This window comes from Nicotiana tomentosiformis, chromosome 12, assembly GCF_000390325.3.
Source record: "Nicotiana tomentosiformis chromosome 12, ASM39032v3, whole genome shotgun sequence".
NCBI lineage: Eukaryota > Viridiplantae > Streptophyta > Magnoliopsida > Solanales > Solanaceae > Nicotiana > Nicotiana tomentosiformis.
Genome location: NC_090823.1, coordinates 124473343 through 124494200, shown reverse-complemented (window position 1 = coordinate 124494200; position 20858 = coordinate 124473343). Strand labels below are relative to the sequence as shown.

Sequence of the window (20858 nt, the reverse complement as noted above, 5' to 3'; positions counted from 1 at the left end):
GACACATGCGGAGGGGGATCGGAAATTTTGTGCCTACCTTTAAGTTCTAACTATTATAATTAGTTTTTGGCTTCAAATTGCATAGTAGATTTGTGGTCTAGAGATTGTCAAAAATTTTAACCTAGCGGCTAAAAGTAAAATTGTCTCTTCAAGTAATTACCATGAATGCACTGTTTAAAAGGAAGATCGTTGAGAGACTTTTAGCGTAGCCAGCGAGAAAAATTAAGCTAGGACTTCACGGACCAAAAACAGAGTAAATTATTTTATTTTGTAGCCGATTAAAATGTTATTTTAATTAAATAACATTTTCACATGAGATATAACAACAACAAAAAAGACAAGAGATTTATAAAATAATACAAAAGATCTGTTTTTTTTAAGGTAATAATGCAAAAGATCTTTATAAAATTATTTTTCTTCTATTCACACTATAGGTGGACATAGAAGTCATTTCCTAAAAAAATAATGAAGCCTATTGTACATTTGAATTCTTGCATTTGTTTAATATATTCGCTATCAAATTTCTACTAGTATTATCTTTGGGGATCACAACAGAAGACTATCGAGTCATATCCTAATCGTCCTTCATGATGCACCAGGTCATATTGTTGGCCCAAGTGAAGTTTATTTTTTATGATTGACAAAGGAACTCAAGCACGAACCAGGTCCATATACAGTATACACAGGCACAGGAAGATTCGAGCATAAGGGATGCACGTGAAGGAGATAAGTTTTAGTTGTTATATCTGATATCTCCTAATCGAAAATGTTGCATAAATGATAAGGAGAAGGACTCCTTACTCGAAGAGAACTATATCCTGGATAAGGGAGGAGTTAAAAGTTGAAGATAATTAGAACTTTAAGAAAGAGTATAACATTAGAACTCTAGTTATTCCTATTTTACTAACTCTATAAATTATAGGATGTTCTCATTTTACAGGTGATGCACAAACGCTAAAGTTAAATATTAGTTGATAGCAAAATAGCAAGGCATTTTGCAAACAATTCTTGTGTGATTCAAGTGTGCGAACCTGAAGCTACATGAACCAGATAGAAGAACCAGTTCTCAGTATCTGTCTTTTATTCTAGTTTAATTGTAGTAGGGGTTTCAAATTGTACCTTTCAGCTTTATCTAGAGGAAATTATATTAGGTACTCTGAGTATTCAAGTTAGAGTTAACTTGAAGTTGTCGCAACAGTTAGAGGTTGGTTGCCACAACGGGATTAGAGGTAATCTTTAGGCTTACAAAGAGTTTTGTAAATGCTGTTTTGGCTTAGTGATTTAGTGAAGTGTTGGGGAAAATGCTACTCAATAGTAGGTCGTGATTTTTTTACCTTTTGAGTCGGGTGTTTTCTACGTAAAAATACTTGTATTCTTTACTTTCCGTATTTACTATTTCCGTAACAGTAGTATAAGGAACACATAGCAGAACCAGGTCCTTCTATAATCAGTACACGCAAAAATCGAACACCACACAAATCACCCCCATCTTGTGTGGCATTGAAGTATAAAACATCAATCGGTATGCTATCCCTTCTTGATTTCACTCATCACCTAATCATTCATAACATAGCCAAAATTACCATATTAATCACCCCAAAAAAACCTCCCTTTCTTAAACCCTCTTCTTTCCAACTTACAAGCACCCATACATGTACGACGGGTCCTTATTGGGCTAATTGTTATTATTTTGGGGTGACGCGTGCACCAGGCCTCATTATTGGGCTAAATGATTATGATTAGCGCTAATGCAGGATGCGCCCCTCCGGAGTGGCATGCCAGCAGAGGGTGCAGGTACAGTATTTCATATACGTGCTTGATGAATTTTGGTACTCTTGTCTTGCCTTTCCCTCCACACCCTTCTATTCCCATAGGCATTAAAAACGTCAAGAACCTCCCTACTGAAAATGGCTTCCACTCAATGACGTGTGCTTTAGGTAAACTTTATGATGCCATCTTAAAATGGTTTCACAAGTCTAAGGTGTGGTATCCGCCTGAACGGGGAGAAGATTTTCCTTAAATAAAGATAGGCGTGTCAGAAAATAATTTGAAGTCACCCTATTTCGTTGTCCAGGAAATTGTTGACTAAGGGCAGATGGAAGAGTTAGCTAAGGCCTTGAAAAAAAGTGGGGTACTCAAGTTCATTTGGTCTACAAAGGACACATGTCAACTGATTATGGAGTTGGTTGAAAGGGGATGATGGCTGTATTCTTGACTCATTGTGGTTGGAACTCTATTATTGAAGGGTTAATAGTAGGAGTGACAATGTTAGCATGGGCAATGGGAGCTGACCAATTTGTCAATGCAAATCTTTTAGTGGACGAGTTTAAGGTTGTAATTAGAGCTAATTGTGAAGGTGCTAAAACAATTCCAAACTCGAGGAGTTGGCAAGTTTATTGGCTGATCAGGCTGTGGAAATACAAGGAAAAGGAGTAGCATTTGAATGGTATTAAAGAAGGTGGGAACTCATTCAAGAATTTGGAAGGGTACTTTAGTTTTCCTCTATCTGATCTTGATAGACAAAGAGAAAAACCAAAGATTCTCACTTACAGTTGAAATTATCTTTAAGAGGCTAAAAATCTAAGATGAATCGCATTTACAGGTTTAGAAGAACGTAACATAATGCTTGATGTTACCTATTTTGTCTACTGTTTCAAATTTTCAAATATAAGATTTTAAGTGAAATAATAGCATATATTAGTTTTCACTCACAATAAATAGTTCCTTTTTTCCCGAGTGAAATATGCTCTTAAAACTTTCGAATGTGCTTTTTCTCAACTTCAACTTCAAATAACATTTTTCTTTTCAAAATTAACTTCAACTAAATATTGTAATTTAACAAGCAAATGAAGAAAACTTACTTCTTTAATTTCCAATGCAATAGCTAGTTTTGCTAACTATAAATAATTATAAGGTCGTCCCGTTTCAATTTATGTATAATTTATTGAGCACGAAGTTTAAAAAATACTTATGGACTTGAACATGCGATCACATTTCTATAGTTGTGCCTTTAAGGGCAAAATAATAAGTTTAAAACTAAACTATTTTCAAATATAGGAAGGTCCCATTTTATTTTATTTTTTAAATATGGACTAAAAAGTATATGTGCACATAAAATGGAATGGAGAGATTAGAATACTACTTCTTAATTGATAAAAACATAGACCTTAATATTATTTTTTTGTTATATATAAATCTTGATTCCGAAGATCTTATTCGCTTTAAGAAGCTGATCAAATTCACTATCCCTTTTCAGAAGATAGATATATGTTTTTGCTTGATTTTCTATATACTGTCCCTTTTTTACAAGAACATGTTATAACCAAAGAAAAGAAAACATAATATCTCTAATCCCACAATAGTCTAGAGTTTATTCTCAAGCTTAATTATTCTTAGAAGGGTGTTGTCTTGTCATGTGATAATCAGCACTGATCAAAGCCATGAAATTGCCTCTATATGAATTGCCAACAGAGTCATGTGTTGCACTTCCACCTGATTTCTTGATTGAATTTTCCTTAATCTTCATTTTGTCTTCAACTTTTTCCACGTCTTGAAAATATTTCAAGGACCTCCACTGTTTATAAATACAGACAAGTATGTATATATATCACACGATTTGTGTCTTGAGATAAGAGAAATTAATTAATTAATTAATGATGTAAGTAAAAGGATAGTAAAACAAGATTTAATACTTCTTTCTCACTCAGATATCTCCTTCCTGCCATGGTAAAACCATTTTCAGCTTCATCAGCCACAGTTTTTGGCCTAAGTACTGCAGAATGCAAATGTTAAATTTCCCCAAAAAATAATTACTCCCCCTCCCCCCACCGGTTTCATTTTATCTGTCATAGTTTGACTTGACACAAAGTTTAATAAAAAAAAGGAAGATTTTTTAAAATAATGGTCTTCAATATGTCATAACGTTGTGTGGCTATAAAACTTGTGATCTTAAATATTTCGTTGCATTATTTGTTGGAAAAATGACACTATATAGCCGCTCTCAAAATAATAGTCGAAAAAATATATATTTTTTGTATATTTTTGTATATATATACAAAAATTATACAAATTTTGTATATTTTTTCTACTACCGAATGTAAATAGTTTTTAGTACGAGCTAAAAGTAAAATAAAAAAAAAGACCTTGGATATAAAAGTTTCTCGTTAAAAGAATATAGGAGTGTGTCATTTTTTTTAAAAAACTGACTAATAAGAAAAAGTCCAACAAAGTGTAACGGAAAAATTACTTACTTTCGTATGTTAGAAAAAGAAAAAAAAATAGTACCTTGGTAAGTATGAGCATTAGAATCCTTCATCAATAGGAAAATGAGCAGCAGAACAAGCACAACTCTACTAAATCTTAAGGACACCATTTTCTTTAACCTATTCCTGTCGCTAAAGGTATATGTCATGGAACAAAACATGCTGATTTGCCAAAAGTCTAAAGTTCACACCGAAGCCAAAGCTAGGGTTCAAACACTATTTTTGTTGATTTTTTTTTTTAAAAAAAGGATCGGAGAAAGAAAAAGATAATTTGAAGCTTAATTAATTCAAAAGAAACAGAGAGATAAAGTGTTTAATATAAAGGTTGAAAAGTGGAAGATGGCATTTTGGTTGGTTCAAAATTCAGAATGTTAGGTAAAAGCATAAGCATTGACTGAAAGATACATATGACTGTTTAATTCCTCCTATTTTTGGCAAATTATTAAAGAAGGTTTCCTATTGCAACTACTAGGAAGAAAGTGGATTTGATTTTGAGATCAGAACTGTCTTTAATTAAGTGTTTGGAAATGTTTAAATAATAAGCTTAATTAAACCAAGACTTGTCTTTTCAATGATATAGTCATTGTCAAAGAATTTGGACCACTTAGTTATTGTGCAAATTTTGTAATAATAAACATGGATTAGTATTTGCTAAATAAATTTTGTAGTTTGTGACACACGGCTTCTGATACTTTGTTATCTCATGTTTTTCTTTGCAAGCATGATGGTTTGTGATCTTCTAACAAGCTAAACTTTAATGTATCATTGCAAGCAGAGACGAATTTTTACTAAGGGGGTCAAAATATAACAAAATAAACCCACGAAAAAGCAAACAAATGTCAATATATATTATATATACATAAAAAGTATTTCTTTTAGTCTAGCTACACATTGTAATTTTTCGACGAATGGGTGTCGGTTGACACCGCTTGAATACATGTAGCTACGTCACTGATTGCAAGGCACAAAGGAACACACAGCAGACTTGCAGAATAAGGAGAAAAATCCTTTGGAACATAGGAACAAAAATACAGATTATTCAACATTAAATATTTTGAGAAAGAAAATAAAGGACAACTGCCAAAACCTCTTTCCTCATTCTCTTTCCTCAAGTATAATGAACTATTGTGCCTTACTATCACATTTTGACAAGAAAAAATGAAAAATAAGGAACAGTAACTTATGGTGGATTCTGTAACATGCTAAGATGTATATATGGATGAATGATGCATCTGTGAACTAATCCAACATATCTCCTCCTCCCATCACTCAAAGGGTGGAATACTTTGAGATCAATTTGTCAACATGAATTACTATATCATCTATGCGAGGTCGGACTGTCGCTTGTGGCTGAAGCATCCATGTCACAAACTGGTGAAGGGCGTCCGGATATGAAGTATTAGGCTCAGTTGGCCACTTTATTTGTGCATTTACAATAGCCAACTGCGGACTTCCATCAGATTCCTCAAATGCATACTCGAAAGGAGATACTCCATACCTGGAGATAGAAAAGATGTGAAATTATTAATTATCTTTTCATGGAAATGGACCTATTCAAAAACCAATTTCACAGTTAAAGATGTCTACAACCGGTCAAATATGCGTGTTATACATGAGATCGATTTATCTAAGGAGAAGAAACAGCTGATAGCTTAATGTTTCGATAAAACTACCATGCATGAACACTACTAGCATGATAACATTTGAGAAACAGAAAACATACAAGTTCATGCCTAACATCAGTATGCTCGCCAAAATACTAATTCTACAAATATACCAGTCAAATGCAGGAAATTTCACACTGGAGTTTACTTAACTACATGAGTTGATTGAACTAAATACAGTTTATCAGACAATCTTGATGCAATTAACAGATATGTCAACAAGAGAATCAAGATTCTTTCTTTTGGACAGCAAAGGCTACAAATATCTGCAAAAGAGTAGAGAGAAGTCTTACATTATTGCAAATAAAGTACAACCTAATGACCAGATATCAGTTCTTTCATCAATATCACATTGGCTTGGGCAATCCCACAATTCAGGTGCGCGGAAAGGTGCTGCAACATGCTCAGATGCCCATTCCTAAATAAAACAGTACCACAGAATGATAGCAGATGAAATATGCACCAGAATGGCTTAAGATGAGAACAATAAGAAATAGAGCCAACAAAGAAAGCAACATTTATATGTTAATACAGTAAAATATTAAAGTTGTTGCCATATGACCAGGAGGTCATGGGTTTGAGCCGTGGAAACAACCTCTTGCGGAAATGTAGGGTAAGACTGCATACAATAGACCCTTGTGGTCTGGCCCTTCCCCGAACCCCGCGCATAGCGGGAGCTTAGTGCACCGGGCTGTCTTTTTTTTACAGTAAAATAGCGATAAAATTCTCCCTAACCAGATTCACAATAAGGAAAATACATGAAGCTCGCAGGCATACAAGAGCAGAAGATACATCTGTAATATAAGAACCACACTAACCTGCAACTGTAGGGTCTCCGAACGAGAACGAATTTGCCTTCTTGCAGGACGCGCATTTCCAAAATCCATTAGTTTTGCGAGAGGTGTCTGTCCTTTTCTATGCGTTAAAAGTACATTAGCAGGTTTGACATCATTATGTGCATAGGGTGGATCAAAGTTATGCATATGCTTGAGACCTGCACAAAGCTGCACATAAACCTTTTCTCAATTATCTTTTTTGGCATCACAATTGCATGTGCACTGACCCTTTATTTTTTCCTCTCAGAAAATGATAAGATGCTCTTGTGCAGAGCATACTGATTATTATTCACCTGACGAAATATTTGAAGCACCTCCGAAGTGGAAAAGAACTCCTTCTTTGCTTTCATGGTTTTGGCATTATCCAGCAATGTCCCATCCAAATGGACTGGAAATAACAAGTAAGCCTCATGCTTCTTAGGCTGATCTTGTGTGGCCTATCCAATATCCAATTAAAATAATATCTTTAGAGAAAATCCAGTGGCAAATGAAGATATCATAGAGGAAAAGGATCAAAGAAAGAAAGATTAGCATGCCTACTACTTTCAGCAAAAGTAGAGCGTGTCTTTTCATAAATGACAAATCATGGTTTGCTCAAACATAGTTCTCACCCCCAGAAGCAGCAACTACCGCTGGAAAGAGTATCAACTCAATGAGACATGAACGCTCTGTGATTGTGAGCAACTCCCCAGTCCCCTCCTCCCTTTCCTTTGCCTTCCATGAAAAGAAAGGAACTACGGGATACACATCTTTGACAATTCTCATGCATGTGCAAACTTTTTTCTTATTTAGCAATTCACCTTCATCTTAAAAGTGAGCTAAATACATGTAATATGATGGGATTCAGTTACTTGAAGCAATCTAAGACTCCTGGAATAGCAAAGGATAAATGTTCTGCATGCCTTCACCTGCTTTGCATGATATGCACTCTCGACTTAATTCGTCCATAATTAATTGTGAAAAGCCCTCTTGCTAAGAGATAGTCTAGACGTGGAGTTGAGTGAATTACTAAATGAAGAAATTAGGGACCACTGCAATGATTTTCTCTTTCACGTGCAGATCAAAGGAAGTGCAACGGAATTTCAGTAATTACCTTGACCGAAATGATAGCATGATCCAGGAGAGGAAGCAGATTGGGATGGCTAAACAGAGACGAAACGCGGATCTCCTCTTTCACCAACTCCAACTGTTCATTGTTCTGAATAAGAACTTTCTTCATGGCATAAGTTCCATCATCTAAACATTCAGACAAATGCGTCATGAACACTATAATGTTAACATGACGATATTCAAATTTTTACAAGGAACAAAAAAAAATGAAAATACAACAATTGTACAAAGTCTGCGCTATTCTTTTCAAAGACAGAATCATAAATCTGCCAACACCAGCCACCAGGTCCATGAGTAAACAATATATAACCAACTAACTGGGAAAATTGTAGCAGAACTAACTTCGCATTTAGAGCAATGACAAAAAAGCTACCCAGAGACAAAATAAACATAAAAAGCAAAGGATAAGATTCCAAGGGATTATCTTCTTTTCAATTTCAAACAGTTAAAAAATGTACATAAAATAAGTGCTCATTTTTATGCAATTTCCTTTTACTGATTAGAAAACTTGGGCTAGGGAGGAATGTTGCACAAACCTGCAGTATGCACTATGTTGTGAGCATGTCAAGAAGCAGATATCTAATTGCACAAACGATAAGCAAATTCTGGGAGTTTATATGCCTCTAATGGATGCAAAAGACAAAAAATATCTGCTTAATCATCCTAACATCAGCTTATAGATCAAAAGTTCATTTTTCAAAAATGATCAATCGATAGAAACATCTAATACCCAAGCTACGTCGCAGTTTTTTCGCAAGCAAAGGAAAGAAAACATGGATAGTAGCAAACATCCCAGTTCCTCACAAGTTCCAGATAACTAATTGGAACCACAGAGGCATGTAAAGATCAAATCCGCAGAGCAAATTGATACAGAACCTCTCCACGTGATCATTAACAACTACAACTAATACGAATCACATACATTTGTTTGGCATATTTCAATATGTGTTGATGTTACTTTACCCATGTTTTAACCGCTTCTTGATGTTATTTGATCTTTAAAATGCCCAACATGGTTTAATTATTGGTTTTATGACTAATTGAGTTGTGTGTGGTGAATTAGGGTGTTTGGAGTGCAAAAATATGAAGAAAAGGTGCTCTAGGTAGAGGAAGAGAGATTGGATGCGTCGCATCCAATCTAGAAAAAGATCAGATTTCGTGCACCCTTAGCAGTGAAGTCGGCCCATAGCATCCGCCATAGCATCCGCACCTGGGCAAAGCTGAGATGGAGGAACTAGGGTTGGATGCGTCGCATCTACCCTCGCATGCAAAGCTGAGAAATAGAGGACGAGGTGGATGCGTCGCATCCACCCTCGCATGTGAAGCTGAGAAATGGAGGACGAGGTGGATGCATCCACCTTAGCATCAATCCCTGAAGCCGATTTGGACTAGGAATAGGAGAGCTTTGGCCCACAACTTTTGTACGCAATATATAAGCCAAAAACGCCTCCTTTAGGTGATCTAACATATTGGGAAGAGGGAAAAAGCCACGACAAAGCTGTGGAGGCCGGAATTCATCAAGTTCCATCTTTCTCCCACCAAACTTAGTAATTTTTATGTTTCTTTGTATGATTTGTTGTTTGGCTACCATGTCTATATGGAGCTAAACTTCACATTCTAGGGTTGTGGTTCTTTCATGACTATTGTTATTCGGATATTGATTTTGACTTCTTGATTTATCATATTAGTTTATTTATTCAATCTTGCACTTAATTATTTAATTGCTTGATCACCAATTGAATATTATCTACGAATCTAGAATTGAACTCGAAAGTGGGAATTCTATATTGCATATAGGATTGAGTAGGGCAAGTTCTTGAACTCGGGCATCGGGGAACGGATTCGTGGTTAGGATAGACATATACCTAATTGCCTTGCTTGGTTGATTTACAGGAATTATACATGCGTTCTTGTTGATTCTAACTCCATAGACATATAGGCGTTAGGTTAGCTTGAATAGGTGAGTAACAACTCGACAGATTCTTATGAACAATATTAACCTTGTCAACCAATAAGCTAGATAAATTAGTTGGTCAATTCAATTTAAGAATACAATATGATTGTTAGATAGCCCATAACCCTAGATCGTTTTCATTACATTGATATCATAAAAAATCTGCTCTTTCTCTGTTCAAAGTTCATTATTTATATTTTTTTATTTAATTAGTTTAGAATCAAATATTTTTAGGTTTAATTCTTGTTTAGATAATTAGGATAGTCTAATTTAGTTAATAGTTAATCATAAGTCCTCGTGGGTTCGACATCCGACTTTTAGTCACTTTATTACTTGACGACCGCGTATACTTGCGTGAGTGTGTTTGGTCGCAACAAGTTTTTGGCGCCGTTGCCGGGGACTTAGAAATTTGCTATTCATTATGCTCAATCTAGACCCATTTACAAATCTGACCCATTTCTCAGATCATAAGGAAAATGCACAAATGTCCCTAAATGAAACTTCCTACTATACACAAATCTGACCCAACTGTCAAATTCCAGGAAAAGAAAAACTATCACAACCAGAATTTCCTGTTATTCACAAATCTGATCCAATTGTCATCACCAACAGCTACTCAACTATCCACCTCAATCCCATAGTCGGATTCAGAATCCTCAAAATTCACTCTGCTCCATTGACCCATTTTCAAATCTCACTCAATTGTCAACTGAGCAAAAAAAAGAATGCAGATTAATGGAACTCCCTATCATTCACAAATCTGACACGATTGTCAAATTACAAGAGAAATGAAAAATGCCAATAAATGGAACTTCCTATTTTCACAAATCTGATCCAATTTTCAGCATCAACAACTACTACTATGCCTTTATCCCATACTACCAATTACTATATGAATCCTCAATATCTATTCACTCCATTTGGATAAAATTGCATATAAATCGAACTATGGGCATATGTAATTTCAATTTAAGATTACAAATTCAGTAGTAATACGTACCAGAGACAAGAGAAGGGTCTTTGAATTTCTTAGAAAAGCCAGGGTTAGAAGGGTCAGAGATAATCTCCTTGACGATGAACACATTGTCCAAACCACCTTCCCCTAATTGCTTGAGAATCCTGAACCGATTCTCATTGATCCAAACATCCCCTCCACCATTTGCACCGTCGTACAAAGCATTCAGTCCGGAGAACGAGCATCCCATTTTCTTTGCTCTCTCAATCAATGGTCAGCTCCTTCTCGTTCTCTCTCTGACTTTTTTCTTTCTCCTCTTTCCCTGGATCTCACACCTATTTCCTATGTATGTATTAAACGCTGTGTTTCTCTTTGTGTTATAAGTATTTATTGCTTTGTTTGAGATTTGGGATACAATTGATGTGATGCTTGTAGTAGAAACTAGTACAACTGTACAAGTTAACTTCTTTCTCGGATCTACCACAATGTCTAATTTGTTGATTTTTATACCTTCCATTCCCATTGGCTTGAGAGGTAATTTGAGGTACTTTTTAAATTAAAAAAAAACAGATTTTTAGAATTTGATTATTTTAGATTACTTTCCAAGATAAATTTTACTTAACCACCATAAGATTTTGGATTTGGAAAAAATGTCTGTTTTTACATTTTGAACGAGACAGTAAAATTCCTTGATCTTACATATTAAGTGAAAAAAATAGCTGGTCATCTCAATTATGAGGGATCATTATCATTTTTTTCTCCAAAGATTACCTAAAAATACTGGGGGTGTTCATAATTCGGTAAAAAAAAAAAAAGAATTATCGAATGAAATCGAAAAAATGACTCAGCTTCAAATATTATCAGAATTGCTACCGATGGTCGAGTTGAACAAAAAGAAAATTTTGGTCAAATCATGTGGAACATTTTTGCAATACCACAAAAATAATCTACATCGTTAAATTGAAAGGATGGAGCCAATGGCATAGCCTAGAGCATAAAATAATTTAGACTTTAAATTATACGTATTGACCGTTGTAAAAAATGTATTTACACAAGTCAGTCATAAAATAATTACAGGTAAAATTTGACTCACTGTGAAAGCTTCTACAATAGGTTAAACTATACCGATATAGCAAAAATCGTTATAAACCTCAAGGTGACAAATGCCTGACAATTACTGATTCAGTTGCAACCCCGAAATCAAAATTGATATTACACCCTAACTCAATCTGCACATTAGTGATAGTTTGTTTATCACACGTATAATTTTAATGGTATACCACCTCAAATAGAGACATGTACATAACATGGTATCTAATTTCGTTCCTACTTTCCTTTTGGTCAATATTTGAACCAAGAAGCAAGCTAGAGTCAGTATGACAATCTGCATCTAAATTTCAGTGAAGTCTATAGCTTACCAAAAACCTCTATTAAGAAGCAATTTGTTAAAAAAAAAATAAAAAAAAAAACAATTTGTGTTGTAACCCGAAAAGAATCCAGATCCAACAATACAGTGCTCTTCTTTGGAGAAGTCTCTCTCAGATATTATTCTTGCACTCCAGAATCTTGAAAGAAAAGGCAACACAGAGAGGCTGTTTCCGGTAGACCCTAAAGGGAAAAGGGGAGGGGCAATAACAAGCAAACCGATCTAACAACCGAAGCGAAAATACAAAACTAGCAATAGGTAATGCGATCAGAAAACCGAAACAAAAGACAACAGCAAGTAGTAACAGAAGTCTAGGGATACGAAAAAACACGAAAACACCAAGTGGTGTATCAAAGCTACTGTTACAAACAAGGACAACACTCGACTACCTAACCCTTAACCTTTATTCTCAACCTCCACCCCTTTCTATCCATGGTCATGTCCTCAATAAGCGAGTAACACCATATCTTGAAAGAAAAAGCAAAATACATAAAATAAAGTTCATCTACCAGATGTCAAGTAAGGATATCATTCATAGAATTTCTGATATTAGCCAGATTACGGACAGCTCCATGTTATCACTTGCACATGCCAAATATTAGTTATCCCTCTGCTAAGATGTGGAACCATTTAAAATCTTGGGTGAATATTCTGGGCCGCTTGGCTGCTGCTGCGTGATACAATGTATATTTCCACCTCCCAATACAATCTCCCTTGCACCTTCAATTCCTACCACCTGCCACCAACCATTTTCAATTTGCATGAGTTCTGGAGGGACAGCAGATTTATAACTGAAACATGAGGAGATATGGGGTGCAAGAATTTGAGTTGAAACATGAATTTTCCACCCACCTCCGATGAGAGTACAATCAGTTTAGTCGTTTCTAATGCATATTTCAAATGTAGTGGCGACTGTAGTGGTTGCGATGAAAGTTTGACATAATTATGTACGCATTAACACATCTCTCAATTACAACACCTAGTCTACAGTCTACAGTGCTAAATGATAATGGAGCTAACTCTGTGCATGTATGTAAAGTAGGTTTAACAATTACACTCCTAAGCACATGAATGCTAAGCATATCAATCGTCATTATCTAAAATGCACTAAAGCCTGGTCTTTGTCCTTTTTTCTTTCACTGCATTGTTATACGTTTCTCTTAAACATCCTTCTATAAGGACTCTTTCTCATGACAAGGAATCTTTTTAATTGTTATTATAACAACAACAACAACAACAACAACAACAACCCAGTCAAATCCCATTAATGGGGTCTGGGGAGGGTAGTGTGTACGCAGACCTTACCCCTACCCCGAAGGAGTAGAGAGGCTGTTTCCGAAAGACCCTCGGCTTATATTATTGTTATTATGATTATTATTATTATTGATAAATATGAGGAGGTCATTTTATTTCCTGATGAACTGAGATCATTCTAGGTCATGAACTGCAGCGTTACTGCAAGGTGCATGGTAATTTTGCATACGGCTCTACCCATTATGTTGAATGACTAATGACCATTGCAAATAGTAACCAGACCAAGTTCTTTGCTTACCTCATGATCTGGAAATGCCAGTGAGAGGACTCTAATAGCTTCTTCATCCCATTTTTTATCCCCAAATTGCGGAGTAATAATTGCGCCATTGGCAATGTAGAAGTTAACGTATGAAGCAGCAAGCCTTGTACCTGAAGTCCTAGGTTTAGCATCACCATCCTGTTAGGTAAACAGTGGGATCATATCAGAGAAAAGATGCTTGACTTTTTACTCGGATTGTAGTTCCTCAAGAAAGCAAGTAGAATTGTAAAGCTACAAAAGTGCTTGGAGAACTTTGGAAACAACGAAAAGATTAGTATTGCATAAGACCTATAATGTCACTAATATGATGTTCTTCAAGATATAATTCAGCTTCAGAAGATTTCAAATGTCACTAATATTTCAAGCAGCCGTTACAAAAGGTCAAGTTACATTCTGTCATTTCACAGAACATGACCGAGAAATCCGGCAGAAGCTCGTAACCTAAGGGCCAAGCAAAGGACTGACTTTTGAGTCAACTCAATGACGTAAAAGGATAGTTGTTTCAGTTAATTATATACACATATTTATGATATTTTACTGTTCTGTGAGTAAAAATAATTACGTTTCCATGGAAAGGAAGACAGCAACATTTTAAAACAAATCTAATCCATATATAGTTATCTTTGATCCAAAATTCAAACTGATGAATATCATCCTACGCATTGATGTTTTGCATATAAATAGAAAAAGAAAGAGAACTAAATCCTCATGCCTATATCATATTCACAAATCTGGCAAAAGTCGACTTGAGATGCATCGAAATTTCTTTTTAGACAGCTCTGCAATTTTCTTTTTCTTTTCAAAATTTTATGTATGACAGGGAATGAATGCATAATGGAATCCAGGATCCAAGTATGAGTTCAACCCTTTTCTCATCGGGCAGTAATAATGTCACCAAAGAGGTACCAGAAACATCACCTGAAATATTCCATCTGCCTCCTCATCTGTCATACAGAGTGGCCCAGGTACATGGAGTTTGATCACTTGTAGTTTTCTACCATTGGCATCAGAAGTAGTTTCAAGAATAGAAAGGGCTTCAATGGATCTCGCATACTGTGGATCAGATTGATCATCGGTCCAAGACAATAAAACAACACCAGGCTTCACAAAACAGCACATGTTGTCAATATGACCATTTGTATCATCATCACCTGCAGCATCAACAGTAAACTGAAGTCTAGTTGTTCACTTCTCTATTATTATTTTGTAAACAAATGAAAAAGAAAAAGGAAACATCATCTCAAGGCCCACTGCACAAAGTTTGAAGATAAATAACAAAACACGAATTCTTTCAACGGATAACATCCCAATATGTTATTTGAAAATGACACTTAAACTAACAACAACATACCCAGTGTAATCCCACAAATGTGGTCCGGATAAAATGTAATCCAACAACATATTCTAAAAAAATGTTTTATAGGTTAGTAATCTCTTAAGTAATTAACAAAATTTCAAAATAATAACTTCGTTCCGATTACCAAAATTAATACTCCATCGTTCCATTTTGTTTGCATGGTTCGGAGCACGAGGGTCAAAGTACTTAATTTTCTATATGAATTTGAACATAAATTCTTCAAGTTTTTGGAAATAAAATTTGCATATTTGGAAACTACATAAAAAGTACTATAAGTCAAAATAGTTGATAATTGGAAATATTGAAAAAATATTTAAGAAAAATGTGGTCAAATTAGAACCTCTTTAACTCTCCAACTAGTAAATGTGCCAAATAAAGTGAAAAAGAGGGAGTAATCTTTTTTATGTAGATCACCTTGAATTGTTAATTAGAGAATTTTTTTTAATGTGACTCTGCATTATAATTAAAACTCTGTCAAGTATTTTAGATTATTGAAGTGTATTTTTATCCTACCCCAATGTTGTAACTGAATCAATAATCAAGTATTTTTTATTTCCATACAGGTTCATGTCTTAAAACCATACACACTTGCTTTAACCCCAAACTGCAGTTTACTGTCTCAAAAAGGGCCAGCATGAAGAAAAAAGGATTGACAAAAGAAGTTTGGAGACCTCCATGACGGAACATGCACAAATATCTTAAAAGCACAGTCGTGCTAATTAACCTATAAATTTCAAGATTCTCATGGCTGTTCTCTTATGCAAAAATGAGAAAGGATACACATCATCCTAATGATACAACCAAGGATAGAACTTTGCTACGTCCAACACTACCACATGAAAGCACGAACTTTTGCAGGGACACAATTCAATTATATCAACTATGCGCACAGAAAAATATTAGATGACAAGCAGAATGAATACCAAGCAACCCTCGAGGCAGCCAAATAATCTTCCTGACTCCAAGATATGCTTTTAGTTCATTCTCAATCTGTTCCTTAGACAAATGTAGGTTCCTGTTTTTGTTCAGGAGGCACTCTTCTGTCGTGAGACAAGTCCCTGAAGAGAAGATAAAAGAGGATAAGAAAGCATGCTCTTTGCGTCTGATCAACAACCATAATAGTAGTATCTGAAATCAGAATACAATATGAGATTCAACGCAAACAGCTGAAGACACCCCATGGAACTGGATAACCGTGTAAGTAGATGAAAGTCATTTACCAGCAGAACTTTTCAACTCTTTTTTAAAGCATTCTAAATTAAATTTGGTAAATTCAGTACTTTGTATTGCTAGCTACAAAATTAAAGAAGATGTCATTTAGTTCAAGAGTTAATAATTAAGTTTTGTACAGAGAAGCTTTCTGTTTTATTCACTTCCATACTTCGCTTGCTTAATATCTTACAGGCAGATGATTGGCAGTTTATCTACTGGAGCTTCATAAATAAATCACAGCTACTGAAATCAACTCTCAAACATGATTACTCTGAAATGGAGAAAGAGACTCTTTTAAACTATATAGAAATCAAGTCTCGTCCATAAAATAAATAAAATGTATGTACCTTCTCCATCGACATGAATGCTTCCACCTTCAAGAATCATAGAGTGTGGAAACCTTGGGACCTTTTCAATTGCCAAAATCTAAACAAGAAGAACATAATGGATAACTCAATAGCACGTGTGTATTTAGTAACCAATAATGTACTATCAACAAGACACATCTGCAGCATAAGAAACTTGCAGACCTTTCTTGCAACAAGAAGGTCATGACTCCAGTCTTCGTAACAGCCATCATCAACACCTAGATATTTTAAAATCTCAATCATGAATGTGTTTTGTCCGCGGGAAAGAAACAAAAAGGATCTTGGATCAATCTAAGAGCAACTCTATATTACTGGATACGCCGACATGGTTTTGAGACAATATTACTATGGCAAGACAGAACCAAAGCACACATGAGATTCAAATAAAACAAAGACACTACAGACTGATCAAGTGATCATCAGCACAAAGAAATCTGAAAAATTCAGCAACTTCCAGAAGCATTCTACAACTGATGAAAGCTCTACAACAGTTACTTATATTTAACGGATACGAAATACTATTTGCTTATAGAACAAACACACACAGGTATATTCCCCTTTCTAGAAGTTCTAGGCAATCAAAGAAGACCACTAAACACAGAAGATAAATATCCTGAGCCCTTCAACAGATCGTCAAACTATATCTCGCTGGATTCCATATGACATGACTAGCTGTAGATAATTGTCATGCTGGAGCTGGAATGCTAAGAAAGCCTCAAGCATTTGGGAAGGAAAAACTCAACATAAAGTACCATCATGTCAGATTGGCTATTAGTTAAATTATCTGATGAGAATTTTCCCTTCACAAATAAATATTCACATTTCAGACTCCAGAGCATATAGCTTTAAAAATGCCCTATGGAGGAGTAATAGTTTTCTACAAACAAGATAATCATGAGTTAGAACTTTTAGTCCTGTAAATTGCAGATAGGGTGTTGAATATATTTGTTAAACCTCCCAAGAAAAATATTGCCGTAAAATTAATGGAAATCGGGCTGCATTTACTGACATATGAAAACTCCTGAGACAGGATACACCAGTTTGGTGTGAAAAAAGGAAAAAAGAAAAGAAAAACAGCACAGTAGTTCCTCATGGATATCAAGAGTGAGATCAAATTCCCTTACCACCCCAGCTATTGAAGGTCCAATCAATTCCTGCAACACTTGGCGCTACATGTTCAGTATCTTCTGATGTGGTATTTCTGATGACAAACTACATAGACAGAGGTATATAATTTTCTTGTAACTCCTGTGTGGTGTGGCAGTTAAAAGCAAATTCAATTTGAACTCCACAGAAAGGAAACAGAATCTCACAGTTGGACCAGTATCACGAAACCAAGAATCATTCATGCTCATCTCCACAACCCTGATATGTTTAGGTAAGAGGTTGCGTGCATTTTCCCACTGTTCAGCATAGATATGATTCTTGTTAGGACAAAAGAGAAACAATCATGACATAACGAGAAAATTTATTTGGGCCTTCCAGTAACTGCAAACCTGAGCAGCACTAGCACAGACTGTTACTGGTTCGAATCTTGAGATAGCAGATGCTACATTGGCAAATACATGTTGACCATGGAATGCATTGTTTCGCCAGTTATCTGGACGTTCCTACATATCAAAAATAAAGCTATCAGCCCAGAGAAACCTAAATCTCTGCGTCTTCAGAAGAAAATACTACCTGAATATCATAAAAAAAGGGGCAGCCCGGTGCACTAAGCTCCCACTGTGCGCGGGGTCCAGGGAAGCCAAGAAAAATTGAGCCAAGAAAAAAGGAGGGAAAACAAAATAAAATTGGGAGAGAGTACTAATCGAACAGGGAAGAAGATGTGTTGTCTTTTAAGAGATTATAAAGAGACATGTCAAGATGTCAACCATACAGATGATGTCATAGAATGTCATTAAGATATGTGAAATCTGTAGTTCAGACTGCGAGATTGCTCACATTGCTTAAACTATTCAACCGGCCATACTCTACTAAGATGGAACTCCAATATAAAGTTTCAAAAGGAGACATCTGAGACTAAACGCAGCCAAAGACAACTTCAGCAGATAATCAGAAACGAGAGGATCATGAACAGTGATCCTACTTTGTTCTAGAAACCACATAAAGTATCTTCTCACTTGCAACAGAACAGATTAAAAAAAACACTTGTACAACGATCAAGAAAGGAAATGAATCATTTTCTTGAATGATATGCAAACTCACATGAAACAATGAGTTGCACCAAATCCCATGATCGTCCAATGATCCTAATTGGCACAGTACTTATTTTTGCAGCTACATATAGGCATGACGCTGAATTACACTGCTATATTTGATAAGCATAAAAGGACTCTCACTTGTTAATAACCTATTCTCTAGATGATTTGAAACACCTCCACCGCACCCGCACACTCACATAGTGCCAAACCAGGATTAGAGTCAATGGGTTTGGAGTGGGTGATATTATACACGTATATGTTTTATTTTATTTTATGCATTTATTTATTTCATTTTTATTAGTATTATTATTAATTATTATTGCATGTGCATAGAAGGTCTAAGCTGAAAGCAGTGGTTTCTGTTAAACCCCAGGCGTAGAGCTAGATCTGCCTCAGCATCCACACTCTAGATTAAATCTTGTTTTCTGGGTTTCCCGCACCTTGTTACCTGCTTTGGGGCTCGACTAATCCGGAATCGCGCCAGTAAGTCCCACTTTGGGAAATATAGCGCAAAGGCAACTTCATTAGATTTCAAGTCGAATATGAACTTCCAATTGAAAATTCATCAAATTCTCCTACATGAATAGACTAATTTGAGCTAAAAGGAAACTGTTCAGGTAAAACTTATCCACCTAAACGGAGGCAAACATCCATGATTAGCCATCATCATACACACAGCTAACTTACTTGCCCCCTAAAAATTTGAAAATAAATAAATAATAATAATAAGGCAAGCAAAATAGTAACATAAACAGCTAAAATTAGAGAGTACTAACAGGCCAGCCCATCCAACAATGAGAGTGGGATTCCCATTCAGCAGGCATACGGTATCCATTTTCAACTGGCGTCCCCTTCAGATCCATCTCTAACCTCTTCTTCTTCTTCTTCCTCTAAACACAAGCTTCACATGTATGTGCTCTTTTCACATATATATGGAATCATGACACTGTTAAGATTCCTTTTTTAGTATTTTTCCAAAAGAAAAGATTCTTCAAATTATGTGTAGTGTACCGTGGAATATTATCTTTTACTCTTTGGGGAATTAAATTAAATATATTTAAAAAGAAGGGAATAATGTAGTTAAAATATTATATCAATATATTAATTATATTCGGTGTGGTTCAGCTTTTCTCCTTTCGATTTCGGTTTATTCGGTACGGTAACTTTGGTTTGTTCGGTTTCAACATTAATTGGTGCATAAAGCCATAAACTGTAATATTCTTAATTAAAGTACTCACAAATAGTGGCGGATACAGAATTTTATGCAAGCGGGTTCAATCTTAGAAATACATAAGTTTAGTCGTAAAATAGTAGCTGTCAAGTGGGTTCAAATAAAATATTTATACAAAATTTATGCAACTTTAATCGTAATTTATACATATACACAGTATTATTTTTTGACGAAGCGGGTTCAGTTGAACCCGTGTTCCACCATGTGCGTCTGCCACTGCTCACAAATACAAAAATAAAAATGTTCTAAGCTCATGTGACTATCAACAAAAAATTGTCCAAAACCAGTATGTATCAACCCATAGAGAGAGAAAAAAAGTACATAAAGGAATAAATATAATTATTGAAAATATTTTGTTAATTGTTTAGAGCTAATTGCTGAAGTTAGAGAATACAACAAGAACTAATCCAACAAATGCAACTCAATATACGAGAAAAAAATCCTAAAATCGTAAAAGTATTACTTTAAGATGCTTGGCATCCTAAAGAAGAAGAATCAAAATCTGCATGCTACCTTGTTCCTCCATTTTTTTATAGAAGTACATGAGCTTTTATTGTCTTAACATGAGCCTCAACATGCATACCAAAAAAAAGTATTATGTAACTTAGTATATTATAATCAATAATATGTGAATTGTATAATTTATATATTTCGGTATCATTTTTTGTAAATACCAAATACCATACCTAACATCAACTATTTTTAA

General features: G+C 35.2%; 2 protein-coding genes and 1 long non-coding RNA gene across 3 annotated transcripts; all 3 read right to left on the bottom strand.

Moving 5' to 3' along the window:
• Window positions 1–3163: 3163 nt before the first annotated feature.
• LOC104093304 (uncharacterized) lies at window positions 3164–4588 on the bottom strand. The gene is made up of 3 exons (XR_011413084.1): window positions 4285–4588; window positions 3693–3772; window positions 3164–3574 (listed from the first exon to the last, which is right to left on the bottom strand). It is a non-coding gene; the product is annotated as an uncharacterized lncRNA (long non-coding RNA).
• A 659-nt stretch (window positions 4589–5247) lies between these two features.
• LOC104093305 (uncharacterized) lies at window positions 5248–11254 on the bottom strand. Its single transcript, XM_009599037.4, has 6 exons — window positions 10827–11254; window positions 7856–7998; window positions 7056–7199; window positions 6745–6930; window positions 6220–6344; window positions 5248–5760 (listed from the first exon to the last, which is right to left on the bottom strand). Exons 1-6 carry the CDS (start codon window positions 11029–11031, stop codon window positions 5532–5534), a joined length of 1032 nt encoding a protein of 343 aa, XP_009597332.1. The 5' UTR covers window positions 11032–11254; the 3' UTR covers window positions 5248–5531.
• A 1194-nt stretch (window positions 11255–12448) lies between these two features.
• Window positions 12449–19848, bottom strand: LOC104093306 (agmatine deiminase). The gene is made up of 10 exons (XM_009599039.4): window positions 19698–19848; window positions 18214–18327; window positions 18031–18120; window positions 17842–17929; window positions 16880–16935; window positions 16697–16775; window positions 16061–16195; window positions 14699–14931; window positions 13760–13918; window positions 12449–12943 (listed from the first exon to the last, which is right to left on the bottom strand). The coding sequence occupies exons 1-10, from the start codon at window positions 19782–19784 to the stop codon at window positions 12821–12823; spliced, it is 1164 nt and encodes a 387-aa protein (XP_009597334.1). The 5' UTR covers window positions 19785–19848; the 3' UTR covers window positions 12449–12820.
• Between the last annotated feature and the right edge of the window lie 1010 nt (window positions 19849–20858).